The following is a 24717-nucleotide window of genomic DNA, read 5'->3' on the forward strand; positions in this document are numbered from 1 at the left end:
TAAATTATCTTAGGAAAATACACACTAAAAGCAAATACAGGCACTGTTGCAGCTTCAGCAGCCATGACACGAGGGTCAGACTAGGATACGATTAAGTATAGGACAACGCAAGGCAGGAATAAAATAATTCAGTTAAAATGAAGTTTCTGGGCTGTGGATTTATCTAAGGTGCATCTTGTCTATGTGAGACCCTTGATTCAATCCTCAGGATATAAAAAAGGACCCAAAAAGTATAACTATGCTGAGTAGGTGTTTGATCGTGACCATTGATTATATGTCACAGCCTACTTCCTGAATTATTCTGGGAAATTAAAGGACAATATTTTTTACAGATGTATTTTTATGCATAAAATATCATGTACTGTGCCTCCCATCTATACACAGGAACTTACTGTCTGAATACAAAATGACTGGCATCATATTTGTCCTTCTTTACACTAGATTTTATCCAATCAGGCTCTGTGTTCCCAGACAATTTTTTGTTTCATCATGGTAAATTTGGAGGTCAGAATCTACTCATAAAAACCCTGTGATCATCACACATCAAAGAAAGAAAAAGTTTATTCCTCTTGTTATTCTCAGAATAGGTCAATACTTTAAACTCTTATCTTCTCTAAGGGCAATGCCATGTGGTTATTGAGGTGGTTTGAATGAGAATGTCCCCACACTCACTTATTGGAACCCTTGGTCCCTAGTCGGTGGGCCTTTTCTTGGGAGGCTTAGGAGGTCTGGTTTTACTGGAGGAAGTAAGTCATTGGAGGTGGGCTCTGAGCGTTGAAAGACTCCTGCCACATCAAGTTTGCTTTCTGCTGTGTGCCTACAAGTTCACGGTGGGAACTTTCAGTTTCTTGCTCCACCACCACACAGGACACATGGGCTTCCCCACCATGCACCTCTGGAATCGGAATCTCAGATAAACTGTGGTGGCAACAGTAGCAACAATGATAACATCAAGTAGACCTGGAGAGGGGGCTAAGTGTCTAAGAGCATGTACTGCCCTAAACCACGTAGAGCTAGATTCCCAGCACCCAGGTTGGGCAGCTCACAACTGCCTGTCACTCCAGCTCTAAGGGATCCCATGCCCCTGGTTGTCTCTGCAGGCACTTGCATACATATAGATACAAAATACACACACACACACACACACACACATGCCCCTGGTTGTCTCTGCAGGCACTCGCATACATATAGATACAAAATACACACACACACACACACATATAACAAAAAGTAAAAATAAGATCTTAGATGGAAAAGTTAGTAATAACTATCTATTACGTGTACATTTCAAACTGCCTTCTAAGCACCCCTCATGTATCACAAACAGCCATCTACAGAATAGAACATCCCTTTGTTCTTACCCTTTCAGAGTCAGAGAACTAAGGGGTCAAGTCCTTAAAGTATGTCACAAGGAAAGACACAAAGGCGGGATGGGGGAAGCCAACATCTGAGCTCATACCATAGTAGAGAGACAATCACACATGGTCAGGAAGAGAACTCTACAAACTCAGGAGGTTACCAACATCTCATTTCCACAGGCACATTTATAGGCAGGTGATGGTTACCTGATACATCAAAAAATGTCTGTGCCCTTCCAGTTCCTGCACTGCTCACAGCGATACACTCATAGAAGCCTTCATCAGACAAGGTGACCTTTTTGAAGTCCCAGTTCACACTGGCAGATTCTCTGGGGGCAAGAAAAGAGAACGCTTTTAGTGTCTGTCAATGAGAGAAAATTGAAAGCAATAATAAATGATTTGTTTTGAAGGTCCCATTCCAACAAATAATGTAAAGAAAGTTACGTTTTGAAAACTGCAGATTACATTTGAACTTAAAGTCATACACCTTTGGTATTTTAAACAGTTATGCTTCTCTATTCAGCACAGCAATGTACGAGAGATAATGGGTTGTAAAAATGCAAATTTATCTTTAGGATTTTTTTTCTGCCTGTATGAAAACATACCGAATTGACAACCAGTGATGAAATTTCTTTCTTCCCCTATACTTTTCAGTTTAGAGTTGATAATCATGACCAATTCAATAGAACAAGGTGATTTACAAATATGAAGGGAAGACACCAGCTTTCTAACTCACAGAAAATAGATTTTCCTTAACTTTCTCATGTTCTCATGTAAGTTCCACCTAGAGTTATGCATTATACCTGATTTAGCATATATATATATATATATATATATATATATATATATATATATATAATAAGCAATGAGAAAATTGAAAAAATACAATAGTTCTGTCCACAAACTCATGCATTTGACCATCTAACAAATATTGATTCATTCACTAGCAAACTTACTTCTTATTTTCTGGAGCAGTCTAAAAAGATAGATATTTAATTATTGCTTTAAAAAAATCCAATGTGTAGAAAAGTCGGCCTTATTCTTTTAAAAATACAGGTGAACATGAATATTTTATATATTTCCATTTTATCATCTATTGCTATTCATAATCTTTTATTTTAAAAAATGGAGAAACACATGAAACAAAAAAGTCCTCTGCAGATCTGAGACACCTCCCACTGACTTCTGATTGCAGTTTAGGCTCCACATCTCTCCACACCCAGAAACAACTCAACAAAACAACCATGAATAGCTTTCTGAGCTCAGATACTGTGTTCATCCCTGACACAGCATTTGGAACAGTAAGTTAAGCATGGGCTCCTACCATCAAGAACATGAGTGCCTCAGCAACAATTGCTCTGTGTGCTGCGGTAGCTCAGGGTACTTCAGCTAACATTTCCTGTCCATCCTGTGTGAACTGTGGATCAGCGGCCCTTACTGTTAGCTTCGAAGAAAACAGTCTCACTCAACTCTGCACTGCCCTAGATGATCAGGTTGTGTCTCTTTGCTCTTCACACTTTACAGCAGGGTTAAGCACAAGTTTGCAAATGCCCTCCTCTAGCGGGTACTGGCAGTCACATGAAAGGTAACAGTTTGGAGTGCTTACATCTTGGGTGTCCTCTGCAATACCTAGCTCAGGGCTGAACATACTTCCGAATACATCCAACCTTGGGTTCATGGAAGTTTTGGAACAGAAAATGAAAATTCAACTAGGCTCAAATCCTTCATTTTAAAAGAAAAGTTGAATGGCAATTCTTTTGTCCAAGAATAGGTAATCAGTTTACTAATTGTCTTAAGAATACTCCTTACAAGAAGTAAAAACAAAAGTTTGATTACTATGTGGCTCAAACTTGTAATCCCCCTGCCTCAGCCTCTCAAGTGCTGAGACTGAAGGCAGTGCCAATATGTCTGACTTACTCATTCTTTCTATTTTAGCCTTCTCTGTTGACTTAAGCATTCTAATAGCACACTAAAGAAAAGGGTTTCCAGAGATGGACTTCAAAACAGGAGAAGGCGCATGTCCAGGAGATGTGCACACTGCTAATGCAAACTGACCCGTCTCGCATCCTCTGACGGCCAAAGTGGCTGACACAAATGAGGATTAAGTCCCATGTTTCATGTTACTGGGATTCAATGGCAAAAGCATGTGAGTGAACTGGGATTAGAGTATGATTCTGTCATCACTCACGGCTTAATTCATGTGAGCAAGGCCTGTCCCATCTCAGGGCCACAGTACTGGAAACATGAGAAAAAGAATTTTTGTGGCTTACCTCCCAGGAATTGTGCGGAATCAATGAGTTAATGTTTATAAAGAATCTCAAGTGTCTTTGAAAACTGTCACTATTTAAACAGGAAGCAGGGTTATTTTATTTCATCAGCTAGTTATGTGACTCCATCATCTGATATCCTGTTCTGTAATGTGGCTGGTTATAAAACAGGCGACCAAGTAAATCGCCAAGATGTACTATGTACAGAGCAGGCAGCTGTTAGGGAATGGAAAACTTTCTAGATATGATTAACTTTCCAGCCACAAGCACTGCTTAAAATGAATCTCCTTAAAGAGATTATATAAATTAAGACTGTCAAATAGTTAATATCTTCTGGAGCTATGTTAATATTGTAAAGGATTGCTAAAGTAATTCTTAGAGGTTTTTACTCCCAAATGTAGTCTGGCTTTGTTGGTAACTCAAAAGGCAATATAATTTCCAGAAGTAATTTTTCTAGTTTTTCAAGATATACTTAATCTTTTTCAGTTAGGTTACTTACAATTGTCAATAAAAGGTCACTCAACTTTAGACAGAAGAGTTGGTACCTTCTAGGCAACTCCTGTTGCTTTCTTTATGCTGTAGCCACACATGCTCCTGTCGAACCAGGCTATTCTATTCTCAGCAGACAGTGAGGTCCTGACACTGCCTTCTACCCTTTCCTCTTTCTGGTTTGCTGAGATCCTCATCTCTGCTTTCCTTTTTTCTGCCAAGTCACCTTGGCCTTTGTGCATCTCCACTTACTGGTAGGTGAAATTTTCAGGATATGTGATATACAACCTTTCTCATCAACATTACAAGTTCAAATGCCTCTCACCCCATTTTGTGGTTGTTTTGTTGTTTTGGTTGGATGGCTTTTCAAAACAGGGTTTGTCTGTGTAGCCCTGGATGTCCTGGAACTCATTCCATAGACAAGACTGGCCTCAAACTCAGAGATCCACCTGCCTCTATGTCCCAAGTACTGGGATTAAAGATGGGCACCACCCCACCCAGCTTCTTGTCCAGTTTTAAATTTGCTACTTGATATTGAAAAGCTACATATTAATAACCTACCAAGTGTTAATATTTCTAATTAATTTGTATTTTTGTCATCTCACACATTAGATTCACTTATTATATTACTCTTTAAATTAGAGCCATAGAGCCATAGACATTTTTAGCCCAAACTCAATGAAGCAAAAGTTTCTAGGGCTTTCTTTCGCAAAGAGCCTTCCAAGGTCTGCAATCTAACACTGGGTTCATAATTCTGTAATCTTTGACTTAACCTGGGACCTTCCAATCATATAAAATACAGACTGTATAAAACCCAAGTTATACAAAATATATTCTAAAATTTCTATTGTCATGGTATAGTTGCTGCCCCTTTCTCCATCCTCCCACTACCGTATGAGCAGCCCAGTGCTGCATTCCAAATGCTAAAGGAAATAAGCGATTTGTCAAGGAAAGAGCATAGTTTCCGTGGCTTTTGCTATAAGCTATTGCTGAAAGGAGCATTTACACACTTTAAATATTGGTCTACTCCCAGTGCAATTCCATCTCTCACAAAGCTCAAGGTAAAGGGCAGAAGACTCTCAACCGAACAGAGTATTTGGCCAGGCTGCAGGTAGTATCCTGGGGTTCTTGTGGGCATGGTAACTTTGGGAGCATCTAGGAAGAAAAGAAAACAGGTAAGAAAGTCACAGTGATGGAAAGTACTTTCTGAGGCTCCACCCACAAGCTTCTCACTTAGTGAATCTGACAAACCACAAGAATTCCAATTAATCTTAATTACTAAATTTATTTTAACTACCATTATTCAAAGCAGATTCATTTCTGGATATCTCCATAAGGTCTCACTATGATAGTCATCAAATCAAAGACTCAATTGATTTTAAAAGCACAGTTTTTCTCCACTGCCAAGCGAAGAAAAAAAATGTCAAATGAGTTACATTACATCATTAACTGTACAATAAATTCTTATTCCAAATATGTAAAAATATGAGAAGACTCCGCATATCTTAGAATTAAATACACAGGGCAACTTTTTTCCTAATAGGAATAATGAAAAGTATTTTTGAAAATATCCAACAAATTTCACACATTCAATATAGGAAGTGAGGCCAACTCACTTGAATGTTAACATGAGGAAATCTTGAAGTTGGCTCTGTGCTCATGATTACATGATAACTAAACAATAGCTCTTGAATCTTCAAATCTCAACCTCATACACAAACGATAAGCTGCTGCTTTCCACTCAGCTTTGGAAACAGTCTCTCTTTGCCTTCCTAGGCCAGGATAAAAGCTACCGGTCTAAAATGTAGTCAAAATTTGCTCATTTCAAAAATCTTTCAAACAGAAATAAACAGAGACCTGATGCTCCCATCATTCCTGTCTTATAACCACGTCTTTATAGAAGAAGAGATGCATCTAGAACTGGTTTAGTAATTAACCAACCAACTAGTCCAAGGTAGAAGCAACACCAGGGTTCACTACTATTCATGGAAGAGATGGTGCTTTACCATTACATATTAATGTTTAGCCAACTCAGATTACTGAACAAATCAGGGAAGATAAAAGGGCCCCACCATTTCCTGTTGATTAAAGTCACCAAAATTCTCAAATCTGTAATCAGTAAGATTTAACATTAAACTCTGAAGCATTATTTAAAAGTTAAATATGGATGTAATAGCAACTAGTGAAAAAGACAGGCTATGAATATGAAAGAGAGAGGGGGCATAGAGTAAGGTTTGGAGGGAGAATAGGGAATAGAAAAATGCTGTAATTTATAATTTGAAAAAAATAAAAGAAAAATGTTTAGAAAAAAACAAAGAGGCAAACAAAGAAAAAACATAAACGCTTCTTTTTACAGCAAACTGCGAGACCATTACAGAAAGCCACAATAATGTGAACACCAATGGTGCATGGGCACCCAGTCCCAAAGAATATACCTAAATCACAACCCCCACACACAAGGCTCAGGGAACATCATGGAAGAGGAGTAGAAAGATAGTAAGATCCAGAGGACCAGGAAGTCTGCTGTAGAATGTATCTCCTAGAAATGACAGAAAGGCTACTCCCAAGATACCTCAACAATATGGCTGCCTAAACAAGACCTGAATAATGACAATTATCAATAGACATGATGATGCAGAAGGGTGGAATCTCACTAGATCTCAACCCTAGACAAAGAACTAAAGGCATGTAATGGCTGCTACAAAAAGGAGAATTTTTTTTTCTTTCCCAAGGATAAACCTCCTAATATAATACAAAGTGGTCATCTCTGAAACCATTTACACAAACCAAAGCTATATTAAATTATCTCAGAGGTTGCATTCACTTCTGTGTGGAACAATAATAACCAAAAAAAAAAAAAAAAAGAGAGAGAGACCATTATTTGAGAAAAAGGAGGGGGTGAACATGGGAGGAATTGGAGGGAAGAAAAGGAAAGGAGCAATGATATACTTAAATTTTAATTTTTTAAATTGTAGTAAGTACTAAAATTTTTGCATATCACACCAGAATCAAAACAATAAAGGAAAAGAAAACCTAAATTATCTGCTCATAAATGCTCATCAACCTGGCAACACAGGAATATTAAGTTTTACTTTGTAGGTTGTTTTTTTTTTTTTTTTTTATGTCTATGGGATATTCCCCTTAAGCTATCAATACTCCAGTGTTGAGTAAATCATTATCTTACCTGGGACAATGCTGGAAAATGAAACACTAGACACTCTCTGGAAAAGATAATCATCTTTGTCATAGCCTGTCACTTTGAGAAAGAAAGCTTCATCTGGTGGAATGAAGTCAGAAATATTCCAGATGCCATAAGGTTTCCGGTCTGGGTAATATTTTACAGGAATGGTCTTAAGAGACCCCCCTGAGATACTCAGAAGTTCAAGACGATCTACTCTAGCTGGCCTGGAGATCCCAGAAGTGTTCAGGAGCACGTAGGTAGGTAACCCTACAAGAGAAAGAGTCACAAGTGTCACACATTTGGAGTCACCTGCTGAATAAGTGTTGGCACTCTGGTTGCACACACTGTAAGGATGAGTACTCTGCACTGCCTGAAACTGACGGCCCATGTGCCAAATATCCCGACATTAAGACAAAACTTGAGACATCCTACAAATCGTCCTACAGTATTTTAACTGTTCTTACACAGAGAAAATTAGCATTGTAGCTATTATGTGATAGAGGATTATATGAATACTTTTAAGGATTCCCTTTTTTATCCTTATTGAAACTGTGCCAGTAAAGATAAGTTAGCAAGGACCTGGAAAAGCTTCTGGAGATCAGAGAATGGCTGAGCTTTGCCTTTAGCTATAAAGATAATAAAACTTAATGGACAAATAAAACGAGAACAAGGAAAAGCCTTAAAAATCACTAATAATTTCATCTTTGAACATAAAATAATGCATAGTACCTTTCATTTTCAGCAATATACATGTACTTCATCTCAGCAAAGCAGTTCATAAATTATTAATATTAAAATTCACTAAGTGTTTTTCCTAAATATAGTTAAGGCTAAGAGTCCACTGGAGTACTCAGCTAACACACGTACTCCTGGGCCCCAACTTCTGCAGTTCTGACTCAGAGATTAAATCAGGGCCCGGGAGTCTTGATTTTTAAAAGGCCTTTTTAGCTTCTGTTGCTTTCAGTGTCACTGTGGTCTTGGGCCACACTTTGAAAAGCACAAAGTGGCCCAAAGACACAATCACCTTAAGGAAAGATGGGTGCTGCTCTTGGTGATACCACTGAATGCTAGACCCTACACAGTCACACCGGCTGAGCACAGCTCTCACTCACACCACTTTAAGAGTTGTGCACATACGAACCTTGCACTGGTCTGCTCATGGCCTTTTTGAAGTCCAGCGTGGGCTTTCGGGAGAAGCCAGCTCGGAAATCAATAGTGCTGAGACCGGTGATGCGGACAGAATGCCTTCCACTGCTGGAGGTCTAAAACCGATAGGGAGAAAGAAGCCTTGTCAGATGCTGGTTACAGCCAATGCCCTGGTGTAGCAAAGTGCAGAGTGGTGACAACTGATGTGCCAGAGTCAGGGCTCTGACTGAGGTATGACAGCTGAACTTAGCTGTGATTCTCCATTCTGAAATGCAAAGTTTTCATTGCCTGTCTCGTGTGGGCTGCGCTAAAGTATAATTCAGTAAATTCTGCATACCTGGTGGTCAAAGGTAAATATTCAGTCGCTAATGAGTGAAGCTTAAAGTCGCTCTGAAAGCTCCACACATTCCCTGTTGTCAAACGGTATATGTTCAACAGACACTGATGAAATAAAAGACTAAAATTTCCCCCACAAACCCCACTCAAGTTCAATTCTGGAAAATGTTTCCTATTTCTTTTTTTTTTTTAATTTTTAGTTAAAGTATAATGACATAACCTTTCCCTTTCCTCCCTCCAACCTCTCCAACCTGCTCTCTCTCAAATTTGTAGCCTCTGGATTCTTTTTCTTTATCATATACATACAAGTAATAGTATATGGACTGAGGAGATTATTTTGATGTGTTTAAGAATGTGTGTGTGTGTGTTCCTGTTTTCTTTCTCTGTAACATCACTGCCAGAATAAGCCCAAGAGCTAACAATTTCCCCCATTTTATCCATCTGTTATCCTTGGCTCAGCAGCATTTTAGCAAAGGTGTCTTGTGTTGAAATATAAATATGAGAAAAACATGGACCTCACATATTGACTACTGAGAGAGAGAAAAACAGAGATGCTTAATATAATGCACTAAAGCCAGTGATAGAAATACCCAAAAGAAAGATGAGGTAGCCTATTCAGCTAAAGGGATGGTTTAAATAATGATTAAATAATGAATAAAACTTAAGCACTAAAGTGATGAGCATGTGCACAAATAAATTATTTAGATTTAGTTTGCAGACTGAAATAGTAATACCTCTCTTATTGGATCTTTCCTCTGTGCTCAGTCTATTTAAACTCATTGCTTTATTTTATTGTGAACTTATAGAAGAGACACAATGGTGCTCAGTATAAAGATGAGGAATTTGTGGCACTAAGTTGGTAAGCTATTTGTCTAAATGCATAATGTGTGCTAATTGCAAAGACAGAGCTGTGATTCAATGGCTAAGTCTAGGCTCCTTAGCTCAGCACAACACTGTCAACTAAGAATTAGCATTTACCAAACTATTTGGGCTGGGGCCAGGAAAGGTAATGTAAGGTCAGCGTTGAGTAAAGATGATTTGATTCTAAAACCACACCATCGTCCTGGAATTTTGAATAGGTAGCCTTTCCTTTTAAAATCAAATATAACAGAAACAAGGAGCAGGGTGGACCAAAGTCTAGATATTTGAATTCAAATGCGATTAGGAGGGATGAACTAAAAGCCTGCAGGGCACAGGAAAAGCACCATGGAGAGCTACAGGCGTGGCTAGGGGTTTCCCCCTCAGCCTCATTTTAGTTCAGTTTTTCCTAGCCACCAATGTGGAACACAGATGGATCTACCTAATTTAAGGGTCCTGGTTTGCTAAATACATGCCTACATTTATAAAATCCATTCAGGGAACTAATGTTGTGCACCTATTACATACAGAATGTTACTCAATAAACACAAATAGTATTTATTCCAAGTTCAATGGTTTTTCTAAAGATAGGCGTTTAGGATAACAATTTCTAGATAGCCTTGGACTCTAAGGCATAAAAGATTGTATTATTCTCCAAGTTTGTGGTACCTGTAGTAGGTGTCAAGTGATCCTTTCTGTTAGAAGAATCAGAGGGTATTGATAAACCATTCTCTGAAAGAAGGAAGCTTTTGGATTTTCAAACATGTAGGTTAAGACATGCAACATGCTGATTTCTAGATTCCTACTTGATGTCACTCAATGTAATAAGCAAAGTTAGTGTACAGCTGATCTTTCATGAGCCACCAAGAACCAGCTGCAGCATGCTATAAGGCCATAGTACCAGTTCTAGTTCATGGGTTATAAATGTAATAGAGTATATAATTTCTAAGTTGAAATAGATCCTTTCTTTTTACTCACTCAATGCATATTCTGCTATCTTTTTTTTTTTTTTTTTTTTTTTTTGCTAAAATGACTAAATATGTTACAGGTAAAAATTCAAGTGAAGCACCCATCATGCAGGGTTTCAAAATGACTGCATGAAATACGGCAGTCTGTCAAGCCACATGAATATTAATGAGAACATAACTTACTTATATTAAGCTAGTGAGGATTCCTAGTAGCACTAATTGAATTAAAATGTAATTGATAGAGCTGGATTTTATCTCATCCTCTTGAAGAGTTGTGCTTTTTCATAAAATAACAAATGTACTCAAAACTAAAGAAGCCAAACCATACAATGGAAAATTGATAGCATCTTCAACAAATGGTTCTAGTTCAACCAGGTGTCTATGTGTAGAAAAATGCAAATAGATCCATATTTATCACCCTGCAGAAAACTCAAGTCCAATTGGATCAAGGACCTTAACTTAAAATCAAAGACACTAAATCTATTTGAAGAGAAGGTGAGGAAGATCCTTGAACTCAGGAGACAACTTTCTGAACAGAACAACAGCTCACAATTAATAAATGGGGCCTCTTAAAACTGAAAAGCTTCTGTAAGGCAAAGGACACTGTCAACAGAACAAAACGGCAGCCTATGGATTGTGAAAAGAGCTTCACCAACTCTACATCTCACAAAGAGTTAATATCTGAAATATCTGAAGAACTCAAGAAATTAAACACCAACAAACCAAATAATCCAATCTAACAAACAGAGCTAAACAGAGAATCCTCAACAGAGGAATCTCTAATGGATAAGAAGCACTTAAAGAAATGCTCAACATCATTAGTCATCATTTTATACCTGTCAGAATGGCTAAGATCAAAAACTCAAGTGACAGTACATGCTGGTAAGTATATGGAGAAAGGGTAACATTCCTCCATTGCCAGTGGGAGTGCAAACTTGTATAACCACTTTGGAAATCAATCTGGAGGTTTCTCAGAAAATTGGGAATAGCTCTATCTCAAGATCCAGCTATATTACTCCTGGGTATATACCCAAAAGATACTCTATCATACAGCAAAGACATTTGCTCAACTATGTTCATAAACAACTTTATTTGTAATAGCCAGAAACTGGCAACAATCCAGATGTCCCTCAACTGAGGAATGGATACAGAAATTATGGTACACTTACACAATGGAATGCTACTCAGCCATTAAAAACAAGGAAGTCATTAAATTTGCAAGAAAATGGATGGAACTAGAAAAGATCACCTTGAGCGAGGTAACCCAGACCCAGAAAGATATACATAGTATGGACTCACTTATAATTGAATATTAGCCATATAGTATAGGATAACCATACTACAATTCACAGACCCAATGAAGCTAAGTAACAAGGAGGGCCCAAGGGAGGATGCATGAATCTCACTGAGAAGGGGAAATGGAAAAGACAGAAGTGCTCAAAGAGAGGGAACGGGATTGAAGAGGGGGTGCTGAGAGAAATGAGGGTGGGAATTGATGTGGGGAGAGCAGCAGAGAGGGATAAGGTGGACAGAGGGCATGCAAAGAGAGAAAACACGGCTTGGGGCATCTCTGGGACAGGCTGGAGACCCACAACAGGATAGGCTTCTGGAAGGATAATGGGGTAACTCTAGCAGAGACTCCTACTAGCAGGGGACATGGAAAAGGAAGAGGCCACCCTCTAACCAGACAGAAATCCAAGTAGAGGGACAGGGACACCAACCCACCTACAAAAACGTTGACTCCTTCCCTGCTGAAGGAGTCTGGTAATGGGAATTCTGCCTCCTGGCCTTGGCAAATTCGGGTCTTATCTAAATTCCATGTCTCAGAGACCGTCCTTGGCGGTCTCTGCAGGCTGGGTGCTCCGAGCCTGAGAAGTAGATAGCAAGCTCCCTGCAACCCTGGGAACCAGATAGCAAACTTTGTGTAACCTTGAGTGAATTCTTGGATCCCTTGCCAGGTGGCACAGATGTGTTGCTACTGTGAGAAAAATGTGCTTGTACCCTTTGCTTTGTAAGCGTTGTTTGCACGTTCAGTAAACTGAGACTTGATCAGGAATCTGTCTTGTCTCCATTCTTCGCATCTCTGTCCCCCAATTTCCGCTCCCTCTTTCAGGTGGACCCTGTTCGACTAACCTGTAGGACAGGTCACCCTGACTACAAGATATACTGGGAAAGAGATAAAGCAGACAATGAGGGAATGTCCAGCCAATGCCTGGGCACACTACAAGAGAAAGTCAACACATACAGTATTAACGACATTCTATTATACTTGCAGACAGGAGTCTAGCATAGCTGATAGGCTCCACCCAGCAGAAAATTGAAACAGATACTAAGACTCACAGCCAAACATTGGCGGAGTACAGGAAGCCTTGTGGAAGACTGGGAGGAAGGATTGAAGGACCCTGAGGAAATAGGAGCTCCACAACAAGACCAACAGAGCCAACTAACCTGGGCCCCGGGGAAGGGGGGTTGTAGAGACTGAAACACCAAACAATGACCATGTATGGACTGGACCTAGGCCCCCTACACATATAACACAATGAACAGCTTAGTCTCCATGTGGAATTCCCTAGTAAGGGGAGCGGGGGCTGTCTCTGATGAGGACTCTCTTGCATGTTTTTTGATCACTTGCTTCTGGTAGGACTGCTTTGCCAGGCCACCAAGGTTTGTGCTCAGTCCTGATATGACTTGATGTGCTGGGATGGGTAAGTTGGGAGGGGCTTCCTTTTTCTGAAGGATGGAGGACTCGGAGAAGAAGGAAGTAGGGGGATCCAGGAAGAGAGGAAGGAGTGGGCTACAATTGGAATGTAAAGTGAGTAAATAAATAAATACATAAATAAATAAATAAATAAATAAACAAATAAATAAAAGTAGCAAATGTACTCAAAACTAAAGTCAAAACAAAACCCACAATATATATGCATTCAAATGAAGATATATGACATACATACATACATACACACACACACACACGTATATATATATTCAAGAGGCAGTTATTTAATTAATTAATCTATTCATGTGTAAACAACCCTTTAAACAGTTTTTCAATTTCTAATTCAGTTATGACAGGATTAAGTAGCTATTATTTTCTTCAGCTTTTACAAAATTAAGGAATACTCTGAGATCACAAGGATAATGAAAAGTGGATCTTGAACTAAAATAGATATCCACCTCTTCTCAAAATTTGCTCTTAACTGAGACCCCATTCTTCTAAAAGTAAGGAACATGATTGTTTTCATCAATTTTTCATTGAGAACTTCTGATACAGTTATTATGTCAGCCATAATAATGCCTGTTCACTTTGTATGTCACTCTACTGGGCATTGTTACCTCTTTGGATGAACATGGCAGCAAGGATAGAACTGCTGTTTAAGTGTAGAATAAACTCAGTTTAAACATGCATGCACACACACACACACACACACACACCCTCATTTACATATGTATTTATATGCAGCCAAATTTGAGCAGAGGCTCAAGTGAACAGACCTCTTTTTAAACTAAAACATTCCATGTACATAACATTTTGATATTGGAAGGCCAAAATACCTGGATAGTTTTCTAGGTAAAGCCCGTGAAAACAAGTTCCATTGCCCCAAACACCAAATCAGTGCTGCAAACACAGTTGTCTACAGACATCCACAGGCTGCAGGGGAGGATGACTGGAGGAGTCACTTGCACGGTCCTTTGTAGACCTGAGAGTGCTCTACTACTGATTCTTAGATGTGCTTCTGCCACTCGACTAGACTGTCATCTGCAAAATGGACTATTTTGCATAAAACAGTCCAAATTTAATGAATACATTCTTCTAATGGCAATATTTTCATTTTGATGCACTAACATTTCCTTGTTTGTAAACTTTATGCAATCATACAAATAAACACACGTAATCATTTGCAAAGTGTGTTTGCATAGTGGCTTCTTTAATATTGGCAAAAATTAAGATACAGTATTTGATTGATAATGAAATCATAAGTAGTTAATATACACACAGATACTGAACTTCAATAAATTTTTCAAATATTCCAATGCTAGTGAATAAAACATTTTTTTCATTTAAAAATATTTTAGATTATCTTTTCAACGGATCCCCCTCCAACTCTTTCAATGGCCCAGTAATCCCCAAATCATGACCTCTTCTTTAATTATTAGTGTTATATATATATGTGTATATATGCATATATGCTCATATGTTTAAATGTGTGTGGATATAAATTTAGCTTGTTGGGTCCATTTGTAAATATGTTTACAGTTCACCTCCCTTTTAGGGAGCTGGTCCCTAGAGAAGACTGAGTCACACTCTCTCAGTAGCCATTAATTGCCTGTAGCTCTTCATCTAGGGATAGGGCCTTGTGAAGTGGTGTTGTCATTGTGCGTGTTTTATTTAGGCAACCATATTAATCTGTAGAAAATGCATTAGTATGCACTGAAAATTAATATAACCACCAAAACCAAAATATTTCTTCCAGTCTTAGAATCTCAATATAGTCGTGTGGTATGGAGTATTCTCTTCTGTACTTAGAGGATTATCTAGGGACAGTTTATCCAAATTTACTTAATGGAAACATACCCCAGGGGATGTGTTAAATTACAAATGATTACACTGATAATCTTAGGCTAATAGAAACATTTTGTATTATCTAAATCTATTATTTAATATCGTCATAGGGAGTTTCCCATGAGTAGAAGGAGACAAAACTTGGCTCAGGGATTTTCAGTGCTAACAGACTTATATTCTATGTAGCTATATATTAGCTACAGCTGTCTGAATGGAAAATTCATATTGCTTCTCAGAAATAAGATCCAGGATTTGTAGTTTCCATATGAATGGAAACTTGGGGGGCATAAAATGGCTTTCTCTCCTGTTTTTAATAAAATTTTGTTCTTTTCAGTTACTTCTGTTCAGTATGTTTTACCTACATCAGAGGCAAGTTAAAACATTTGCATCATTCATGTGTAAAAACGTGTCCCAAAACAACACAGTAAAAGTGTTTGCATAATAAAACACAGCAAAAGCAAGGAGCCTCTCTAGCAGCTTTTAAATTGTGGGTGCGTTAAAGGCCCCCATGCCAATCCATGAGCCGCAGGCTAACTAAATCTGCCACTTTCTTATGCACCATCAGGGTGAACGTTAATTTTTATTCATAAATGTTCACATAGTTCTTGTTTGGGCACTGTAGCCTCTCGGTGATAACACCCTAGCAACAATAACTAGAGAGGAAAAAAAATCTCTACAAAAATAAATATGATAGAGGAGAAAATTTGATCTAAGAGAGGTATAGACAGCCAGAGGAAAAGACAGTGTTGTAGGTCACATTTGAAAGGACTGGATCAAAGCGTTGGCATTTGAGTTGAATCTTGAAGGATAGTTATAAGTTGGGAATGAAAGGAAAGGCATTCTAGGGAGAAGGAACTCTTAGAAGAAAAAAAAAAAAAGCTGGGTGTGGTAGTGCCACAGTTCCTTAATCGCAACACTCAGGAGGCATGCGTATCTCTGTGGATTTGAGGCCAAGGTCGTCTACATAGTGACTTCCAGGATAGCCAGGCCTCTACAGTGAGACTTTGTCTCCAAAAAAACAAGACAAAAGCATGGGGCAAAGGAGGGATAATGGGGCCAGCTTCAATTTAAATAATTAAGTTTGACTAGAGTATAAATGTAAGTGATACAAGACAAACAGAAGAGTGGTGGAGGACAAATCTCATGGTCTTTCAGTATCTTATGATAAAACAGACCCTTTTTCATAGTTGGAATAAAGCGTTAAACATTCAAAACATTTTTAAAAAGCGTTATTCATTTGTCTGATAGAGAAGACATTCTCCAGATAGCACAGAGCAAAAGAGATAAGATGTGGATACACTATCTAATCTCAGTTCTCTTCTTGAGAAAGCACACATGTAGAACGTTTGTCATTCACCAGCTGTCTAGAAGGGAGATCCAATGTCAGTAGCAATATTTATGTCAGTAGATATAACTCCATTTATTTTGTATCATGCTGACAGATTATTTTGTCATTTCATAAGGACCAAAATAAATGTATCATCTGTAAGTTGTACTTCAGTGCTTATACTTTATTTTAATTATTGCCACCATCATTTGTAAGCTAGGAATGGTGCTGGCCAGAAGTGGCAGGTCTTTAGCAAGTAGAATGAAATTTGGGCAATGTGAAGATAGATACTGTGTCTTCTTTAGCATTCTCTTAATTATAGGAGACTGAGCTTAGACGCTTGTCTAAACAGAGATTTTCTTGCCTCATCGTTTTCTTCTCACTCTCTTCACTTTCAGGCTAGCCCCTGGAACTCCTCTATCCTAATTACCAATTAAATACACTTAGCGCACACTCAGCAGCTAGTCTAAACCATGGCCAAAAGTAAACACTGAAAATTTATGACCGACTCAACAGACAAGTCAAGCACAAAACAAACTGCAGTTATGCCGTATCATTCCTCCAGGCAAGAGTTTTACTAGAGGAAAAAACGCTGGTAGCAATCCAAATCACCTGGAAGAAAGTTCAAATGCCCCAGAATAAACTACTGCTAAAGTGGGCTCACTTGCAAATATCTCACAGCCAACAATGGATACCTTATTGTTAGGATTTAGAAAGCAAAAACAGAGAACCTGACTGCCAACTCAGGGCACTGCTAGCTTAGGTCATGCTTAAATTAAAGCATCTCAGGGAGGAAGAGACTTGACTCTCATAGTCCTTCCTACTGTGGTTAAAACAAAACATAAATAGATTCAGCACACATCACATTTGGACACATTAATCAAAATAACTGTAGCACCAATTTTAGCCATGTTTCTTCAAAATACCATAGTAGAAAAACACTTCATTGTTGCCACCAAGGAATCCAATAAATACTGCACACCTACTGTGTGCAAGGACCAGAGTGAGTAAAACAGTTGTGACCATTTATCATCCATTCGTTAAGAAATTGCCAAGTTGCATTTATGCTGACTTTGCCGCTCAGACTCGAAATCATCTGCTCCCCATCCCTGCCAGGTTGGGAGCTCTGAGAATAAAAAATCTTCTGGCACTTGAAGTGCATTATGATACAAACTGTAATCCCTTAAAATGAGAAAAGTAATGTACACTTTCTTTGAAAATCAAAAATCTGCCTAGCATGAAAAAATCCTCCATGAATTTCTGTGGCATAGCACCCCACATGCACTTGCATTCACAACACTCCTATAATTGGAATGCTCATCCCATGAAGCCAATTATGTTGGGAAGGAGAGGTACTGAAAAGAGAAAAACACTGTTGCAGGTACCCTCACAAGGATTCTGGAGCACAGGGTTCCTTGGGAGCTGCTAAGGGTGCTGCCAGGAAGCAGTACAGGGAAACCCACTGATGAAGCACAGTTAAGCCCACTCCTGTGGTAAGCATTTGGAGTTCATGCCCAATGGTCTGAAAGCTGCTCCTGCGGGGTGTTAAAAACCTCAGCAGAACAACCTTCTCCTGTTCTCGGGGAAAGCCTCTCACACGTAAAAATGCAGACACTTGGGCTGGAAGGAAGTGAGAGCATAATGAAAAGTCTGAGAAACGCTGGCAATCACTCCGATTGCCCACCACAGCCAGTTGCACACAAGCTCCAAAGCAACGTCATATATCTGATTTATGGTTTCCTTAATTTTGACTGCATGTTACATTCTTTCCTCCATATTGAATATCTATTATTATATATGTGATATATATAATATAGTATATGACATGTATGAAATATATCGTATAGAATAATGTATATCCTTCATATAATACATTATTTATGATGTAGAATATATAACATATAACATATCCTTTCAGATCATTCAAGAAAACAAACGCTATTTTTATTAAAGAAAATAATGCCTGTCAATCTAACAAATAATGGCAGCCAACAGTTCCTGAGATGTTGCCTTGCACTACTTCACGTATATGAGCTTGCTTTCTTCTCGGCCCAACTCGGAGTATAAAGAACTACCACCATCACCTGACAGAGGAGGATAGTGAGGAATAAAAAGCTCTGCCCACAGACAGTCCAGCCTGTGAGTGTTGTTCAACCCCAGGCAGTCCCCACCAGAGTCCACAGCCCAAGCTAATGTTCTCCGTGGGCTCCGTGTCTACTGATTTTAGAAGGAAGAAATGGATGGTACCATCAGTCCACAGATTTGATGACAGGAAAACTGCCCAAGAATTTTAATTTTTATTGCAGAACACCACTGATGCTCATGGTCATCAAAACAACACTCCCCAGCTCATGTACCCAAGACCTCCCACATACGTACTGTCATTAAAAAGTGTTCTTCATGATGGTAAGGATATATAAATAAGCTATTTTATATACATTTTAAAGCATGCCAACTTAAAAGTAAAATAACAAACAGACTTCGAAATAATAGTACCTTCACTGTCCACATCCCAGCTTCAGGCTCTTTGACATTCACCACTTTGGCAGAGTTATGGATATTTAACAGCTCATTCAAGCCAAATCCCTTTTTTATCAGCTTCCCTGAAAGACAAAAAAAAGGCAAAAAGCATAATTTCTCTCCCAGGTAAAGAGATCAGCTAATTTAACATGCACAAGCCTCAGAATATGATCAAATTTCACATAACATAGGGGATTTTTTTTGCCAAGTATGTATGTATATTAATTAACAGATATTTGTGCCCATATCTCAAAATATTGTTTTATTTATATCTAAAATGTACTTAATTGTTGATTTCTGGGCATGACAACTGAAGTAAGAAGATCCCCATCTGTTCCGTGTTTGATAGTAAAATGAGAATAACAATTGATAGAATGTCACCTTAACTCTCAAGCCAGCCTGGAGAACAAGTGACATGTTACTAAGACCTTACATGCAGTCACTAGAGAGGAGTAGAGTGCAGAGAGGCAAAACCGGAATACAGGTCTTTATGGAGGTCAGTGTAGGTGCTGATAACGTGAGCAACCTGAGCAAATCTCTGCACAAAGTGCAAGACCTTAGCCAGTTTCCCTGAGGTGCAGAAAAAGGCTGTCTATAGAAGGACAATTAAAAAATGACATTGTAACAAAAAAGCATGGTACCATCTCCTCTCTGCCTGATACTTGCCTTCAATAACTACTAGTTGGGATCTAAGGGGAAATATAAATACAATGGAACTGAGCCCTAGCTTTTCACATTTGGCCTTCCTGTGCTCTATGTACTCAGATACGTATTTTAAATCATCGAAAGGTTGACCATCATCATGCACCCAGAGGACCTTCAGAGCAGTAGGAACATGGCACGATGCATACAGCTCTTCTTCGGGGTAGCATGGGAGTTCTGACAGCGCCTAGAATGTGGCTGTGTTAACAAATGCCCTCTGAGACCAGTGCTCCACAACTCTTAAAAAGGAGGTTTTTACAGTCTTTGTAAATTTCAGTGTTTTGCTAGCATGGATGAAGACTCTGAGCAATATTTCATATGCTTGCAGGAATTATTTCACATTATTTGCTTCTACAATTTATAAGTATTCACAAACAGAGAAAAATGTACAGCAGACGCCAAAGCCACAGTAGAAATGAAACATTTTCATCAGAACCAGTAGGTATGCTTAATTCAGTGTGAGGCGAAATGAGATTCCTTTATCCTAAGATTTGCTTTTCAGTGTGAGTCTCGGCATTTTCAGCCAGCAGTAGAAAACTAGAAAAATCTTGTTGGAAAATACAAGTGAGAAAAAAGTAAGTTAAAATACTCATTTGCCTACTAAGAATATAATTTATTTTCACAGCTCTGGGAACTAAAGTGAGAACCTTGTACACTTTAGGCAAGTGCTCTACCCCTGAACTTTAGCCCCAGCCTAGCTTATTATCTATTTGTTGATTTATCTGTTTATTTGTATGTGCGTGTGTGTGTGTGTGTGTGTGTGTGTGTGATGTATGTGCACATGTCTGCATGTGAACACAGGCACACAAGTGGAGTTCAAAGGCCACTTCAGGTGTCAACTCTGGACTTTCACCTTGATGTTTTTGATGCAGGGTCTCTCGGGCTATTTGCCAATGCTATTTAGGCCAGCTACACAGTCTCCGGGTACCCTCCCATCTGCCTCCCATCTTGCCCTGGGAGTACTAGGTTTGCAGACACCTGCTACCATACATGGCTTTTTATGGGAGCCCTGAGTTTCCAAACTCAAGCCCTCATGCTTTTATGGCAAGCACATTACCCACAGAGCCATCTCCCTCTCCCATTAAATGTTCCTTTTAAGGAGCTGTGTTCTTTAAAATTAAACCTTTCCAGAAAAATGACAATGAAAAGTTAAAAATTTGTTTAAAAATAGTTACTTTAGTGATGTGTTCAAAAAATTAATATAAGATGTTAAATTTTACAGAATAAATTACTATAAAATATATACAAATTAAAATAATCTCCTGAGGGCATAGTTGAGAGGTAACGTCCTAGACAAGCAAATATCAGACCCTGGGTTTAATCTCCAGCACTGAAATAATGATGCTGATGACACTATTATATATATTGTTATATGAACATACTATAATATTTAAATATTTTTTCATGTGGATAATTAGCTATAATAAATTTTATGAATGTAATTGGTTTAAATATGAGAAATTTTAACTTTGTTCATTCTCATGTTCATTAAAAAACACTCAAGACTAATAACACTTTCCTTTCAAACATCTATAGTCATTGATGAATGCTTTGACCGTATTTATAAAGCTGGAATTAATTAGCAAAGGGAAAGCAAAAAATTGCCTTCCCTGTCCTCCATATTTAATAATCAGGGTTTGATTCATCTCACCGAATGGGTTGCGAATTTCAATCCCGGGAGAAGGGCCACTCAGGGACACGGTCACTTCTTTGAGGCTGGGATCAAAAGGAATTTTCCAAGTATTTACAGCCTGTTCCAAATGATCGGTGGACAAGAGGTGCACTTTGGAGGCCTGCACTGCTTCCTCCACCCACTTGAGGACCTATGGGAGGGAAAGAAAAGTGTGAATGGCGCCTGAGACATCACTTCCGGCAACATCACTTCCGGCAACATCATTTCCAGTTCGGGAGCTTGTTCAGTGAAGCCCCGACCTCTGAGGCACCTCATGTGCTGGTGTGAGCCTTGGCGCATCCTTAGCAAACACACACCTTACTCCACCCCCGTGCTCTGTAGGCAACCAAAAATTTAAAAAGAGCAGGAAAATATTTCAGCCTCAAATCAACTCAAGGAGTGCACGGAACGACAGTCCTTGGGAATATATTACACGATTAAATGCTAAAAAGGTGTGAATGTGGCAAGCATCTACTTCATATAATTTTTACAACAAACCCATCTCCCCATTAGACAAATGGTGCATGTTTAACTAAGTGCTGATTAACCAATCTTAATTCAGTCTCAACTCAGCTATGGTGACACTTATCTACGTCACATCTGTGCCTAACATGTACCTGTATTTCTTAGCGCCGCCTTGTAATTATGGACTGGACTAAACAGAACTGACTCCTAAGCAAAGTTAAAACATTAAAAATTTAAAATTTTATTAAATTTCAGTGAAAGCAGTCACAAACTAAGTGATCAAGCAATGAATACTGAACGTTGTTTATATTTCCTAGAAAAAGATCATTTTCACTTTCTTTGTTATTTTTCTCCTAAAGAGTATGGAAATTAGCATAATTAGCAATGTGAGACAGTTATGTGAACTACATAAATAAACATGCATTGTCTAGGGTTCTCTCCCAGGTACGTTGTATTAGTAGACATATATTTTTTTGCTTTTTATCTTTTTATTTTTATTAATTATTGTTTATTCACTTTGTATCCCCCCTCTTTCCTTCCCTCCCAATCCTACTCTACCTCCCCCTACTCCACCCATGCCCCTCCCCAAGCCCACTGATAGGGAGGTCCTCCTCCCCTTCCATCTGATCCTAGTCTATCAGGTCTCCTTAGGAACATTACATATATAATATAGGAGAAACATACTAAAATCTGTACACCTAAAAAAAACTAATCAAGAAGGAGGACTCTGGCTAAGATGTTCAATCCCCATTCAGAAAGGCAATGAGGATGGACATCAGAAGAGGGAGAAAATAGGAAACAGGACAGGAGCCTGCCACAGAGGGTCTCTGAAAGGCTCTACCCTGCAGAGTATCAAAGCAGATGTTAAGACTCATAGCCAAACTTGGGGCAGAATGCAGGGAATCTTATGAAAGATGGTGGACATACTTTTGTGCAATATTTATTAACAGCTTTTCTTCTCTGCATTGGTATCTACTGAATTTTTTGCTTCTATTCTATATCATTTACTTTTCACACATACTCCTACCATTGCTCCAGGGATAAAAATCACACATATTTCTGTGTGTAACTAACACCAGGTGATGCGTGATTAAAATATTAAAGGTGGCCTGTGTATTGATGGTAAAGAGATTGGTTATAATAATGACAAGAAATTATGTCTTTTGTTTGTTTGATGAAATAATGTCTCCGCTACCCCAACTGGCATTGAACGGACTATAGAAGTAAAGCTTGCCGTAACTCCTGATCATTCTGCTTCCACCTGCCAAATGATAGGATTATACACAAAGCACCACCACTGCCAGCCTGATGCTCTTCTTAAATAAGAAGGTGCAGGGGAAGCAACCAATGCTGGTTAACATCTAGAAGCACCGCCACACCACTCCCACATGGGCGACACTAACATTGTATTAGCTTGTTCCTCCCCAAATAAATATTCTTTTCTTCCTCTGATTATATGTCTCAATAAAAATGTCACAGGCAAATAAAACAATCTGTAACAGGCAGTGGTTTCTGTAAATAAAGGAAGAGGCAAATTCATAGTAGGTGTCAGGGAGGATTTGGACAAAGGTACAAGAATACCAAAGATAGGTTGGAAAGAGGAGTGATGTCATCTAGGAAAATGTTCAGATAAAAGATAAGCTGAAGAAATTGAGGCGGAACACGCCAAGATGCTGCATATCCATGCTTATTGGAGCACTGTCCACTGTAGCAAGGTGAATGGAGAAAGAAAAAGTGGCATACACACCTAATAAAGTTTTATTCAGGAGTAAAAACAGGTAAGATTATGCCATTTGCAAGAAAATTCATGACACTGGAAGATCACTGTGTAAAGCAAAATCAGCCAAACTCAAAGACAAATATCACATACTTCCATACACGCTAGCTAGACACAAACATTGAAAATAAAAGGAATATACGGGTGCTAAATGGGTCTGAGGGTAGACGGAAAGGAGAAGGGAGAATAAAGGAAGAAAAGACAAATATTGCATGTTTTCCTTATTTGTGGATTCTAGATTGAAATATGCACATATTCATGCATATATGATACAAAAAAGCAGAAAGCAGCCTATAAGGGCATAGAAAGACACAAGCAGACAAAGAAATGATAGAAAAAGAAGATGATGAAGAAAGAAATGTGAACAAAGTACAGTTATATATGGACACACACATTTATATATAGACAGTAGATAGATGATGATTATGATGATAGAGATAGATAGATAGATAGATAGATAGATAGATAGATAGATAGATAGACAGACAGACCATGGAAACCATTAATTTGTGCACTTAATAAAAACATGAAAGAACAATGGCATTGGGAGTGTCTCACAAGTATGTGTTCAGAAGCCAGGCTGAGACCTTTGGATCTCTTCACAAATATCCTCCTGAAAATTACTAAATACTTAAAGCATATGAATGAAAACTGTATATTCAAAGAAAATTGTTACGTTGTCATAAATGAATTCAAAGGAACATGTGTTTCATAATGCAAATGATATTTTTCCTTCAAGTTTAACCTTATAAAGCACCTGGATTTTCCATATGAAATTATAATTATACTAACACAACTTTGCAAAGAAAGCAGATGCTGTTGTTTGAAGAGTTTTTTAGTAATCTTTCATGATTGAATATGAATGAAAATATGACTGGTTCTTCTCATCAAATCTCCCCACATGACAACAAAAACCAGACCAATTGTAACTAATATTTGACATCTCTAGAACATATGAGGTAATAATCCATGTCGACATTTTTATGAAATGGGCTGGAAAGATTTGCTTTGCTCCACAAACACAAAGGACTGATTTAGTGTTTGAGAAAGCAATCAATAAATTTAAGCAATAATAAAAACCCCTATACTG

General features: G+C 38.4%; 1 protein-coding gene across 1 annotated transcript in view; it reads right to left on the reverse strand.

Annotated features, from left to right (window-relative positions):
- Hmcn1 (hemicentin 1) overlaps positions 1 to 24717 on the reverse strand; it is a 450870-nt gene that overhangs the window by 261959 nt on the left and 164194 nt on the right. The window contains exons 5-10 of the mRNA XM_060364433.1: positions 21365 to 21536; positions 18988 to 19094; positions 8437 to 8557; positions 7299 to 7562; positions 5125 to 5269; positions 1566 to 1687 (exon numbers count right to left, since the gene is read on the reverse strand). Of these exons, the coding sequence (XP_060220416.1) occupies positions 1566 to 1687; positions 5125 to 5269; positions 7299 to 7562; positions 8437 to 8557; positions 18988 to 19094; positions 21365 to 21536 (931 nt within the window). The remainder of the gene's footprint in view (positions 1 to 1565; positions 1688 to 5124; positions 5270 to 7298; positions 7563 to 8436; positions 8558 to 18987; positions 19095 to 21364; positions 21537 to 24717) is intronic.

Source organism: Meriones unguiculatus, chromosome 11, assembly GCF_030254825.1.
Source record: "Meriones unguiculatus strain TT.TT164.6M chromosome 11, Bangor_MerUng_6.1, whole genome shotgun sequence".
Classification (NCBI taxonomy): Eukaryota; Metazoa; Chordata; class Mammalia; order Rodentia; family Muridae; genus Meriones; species Meriones unguiculatus.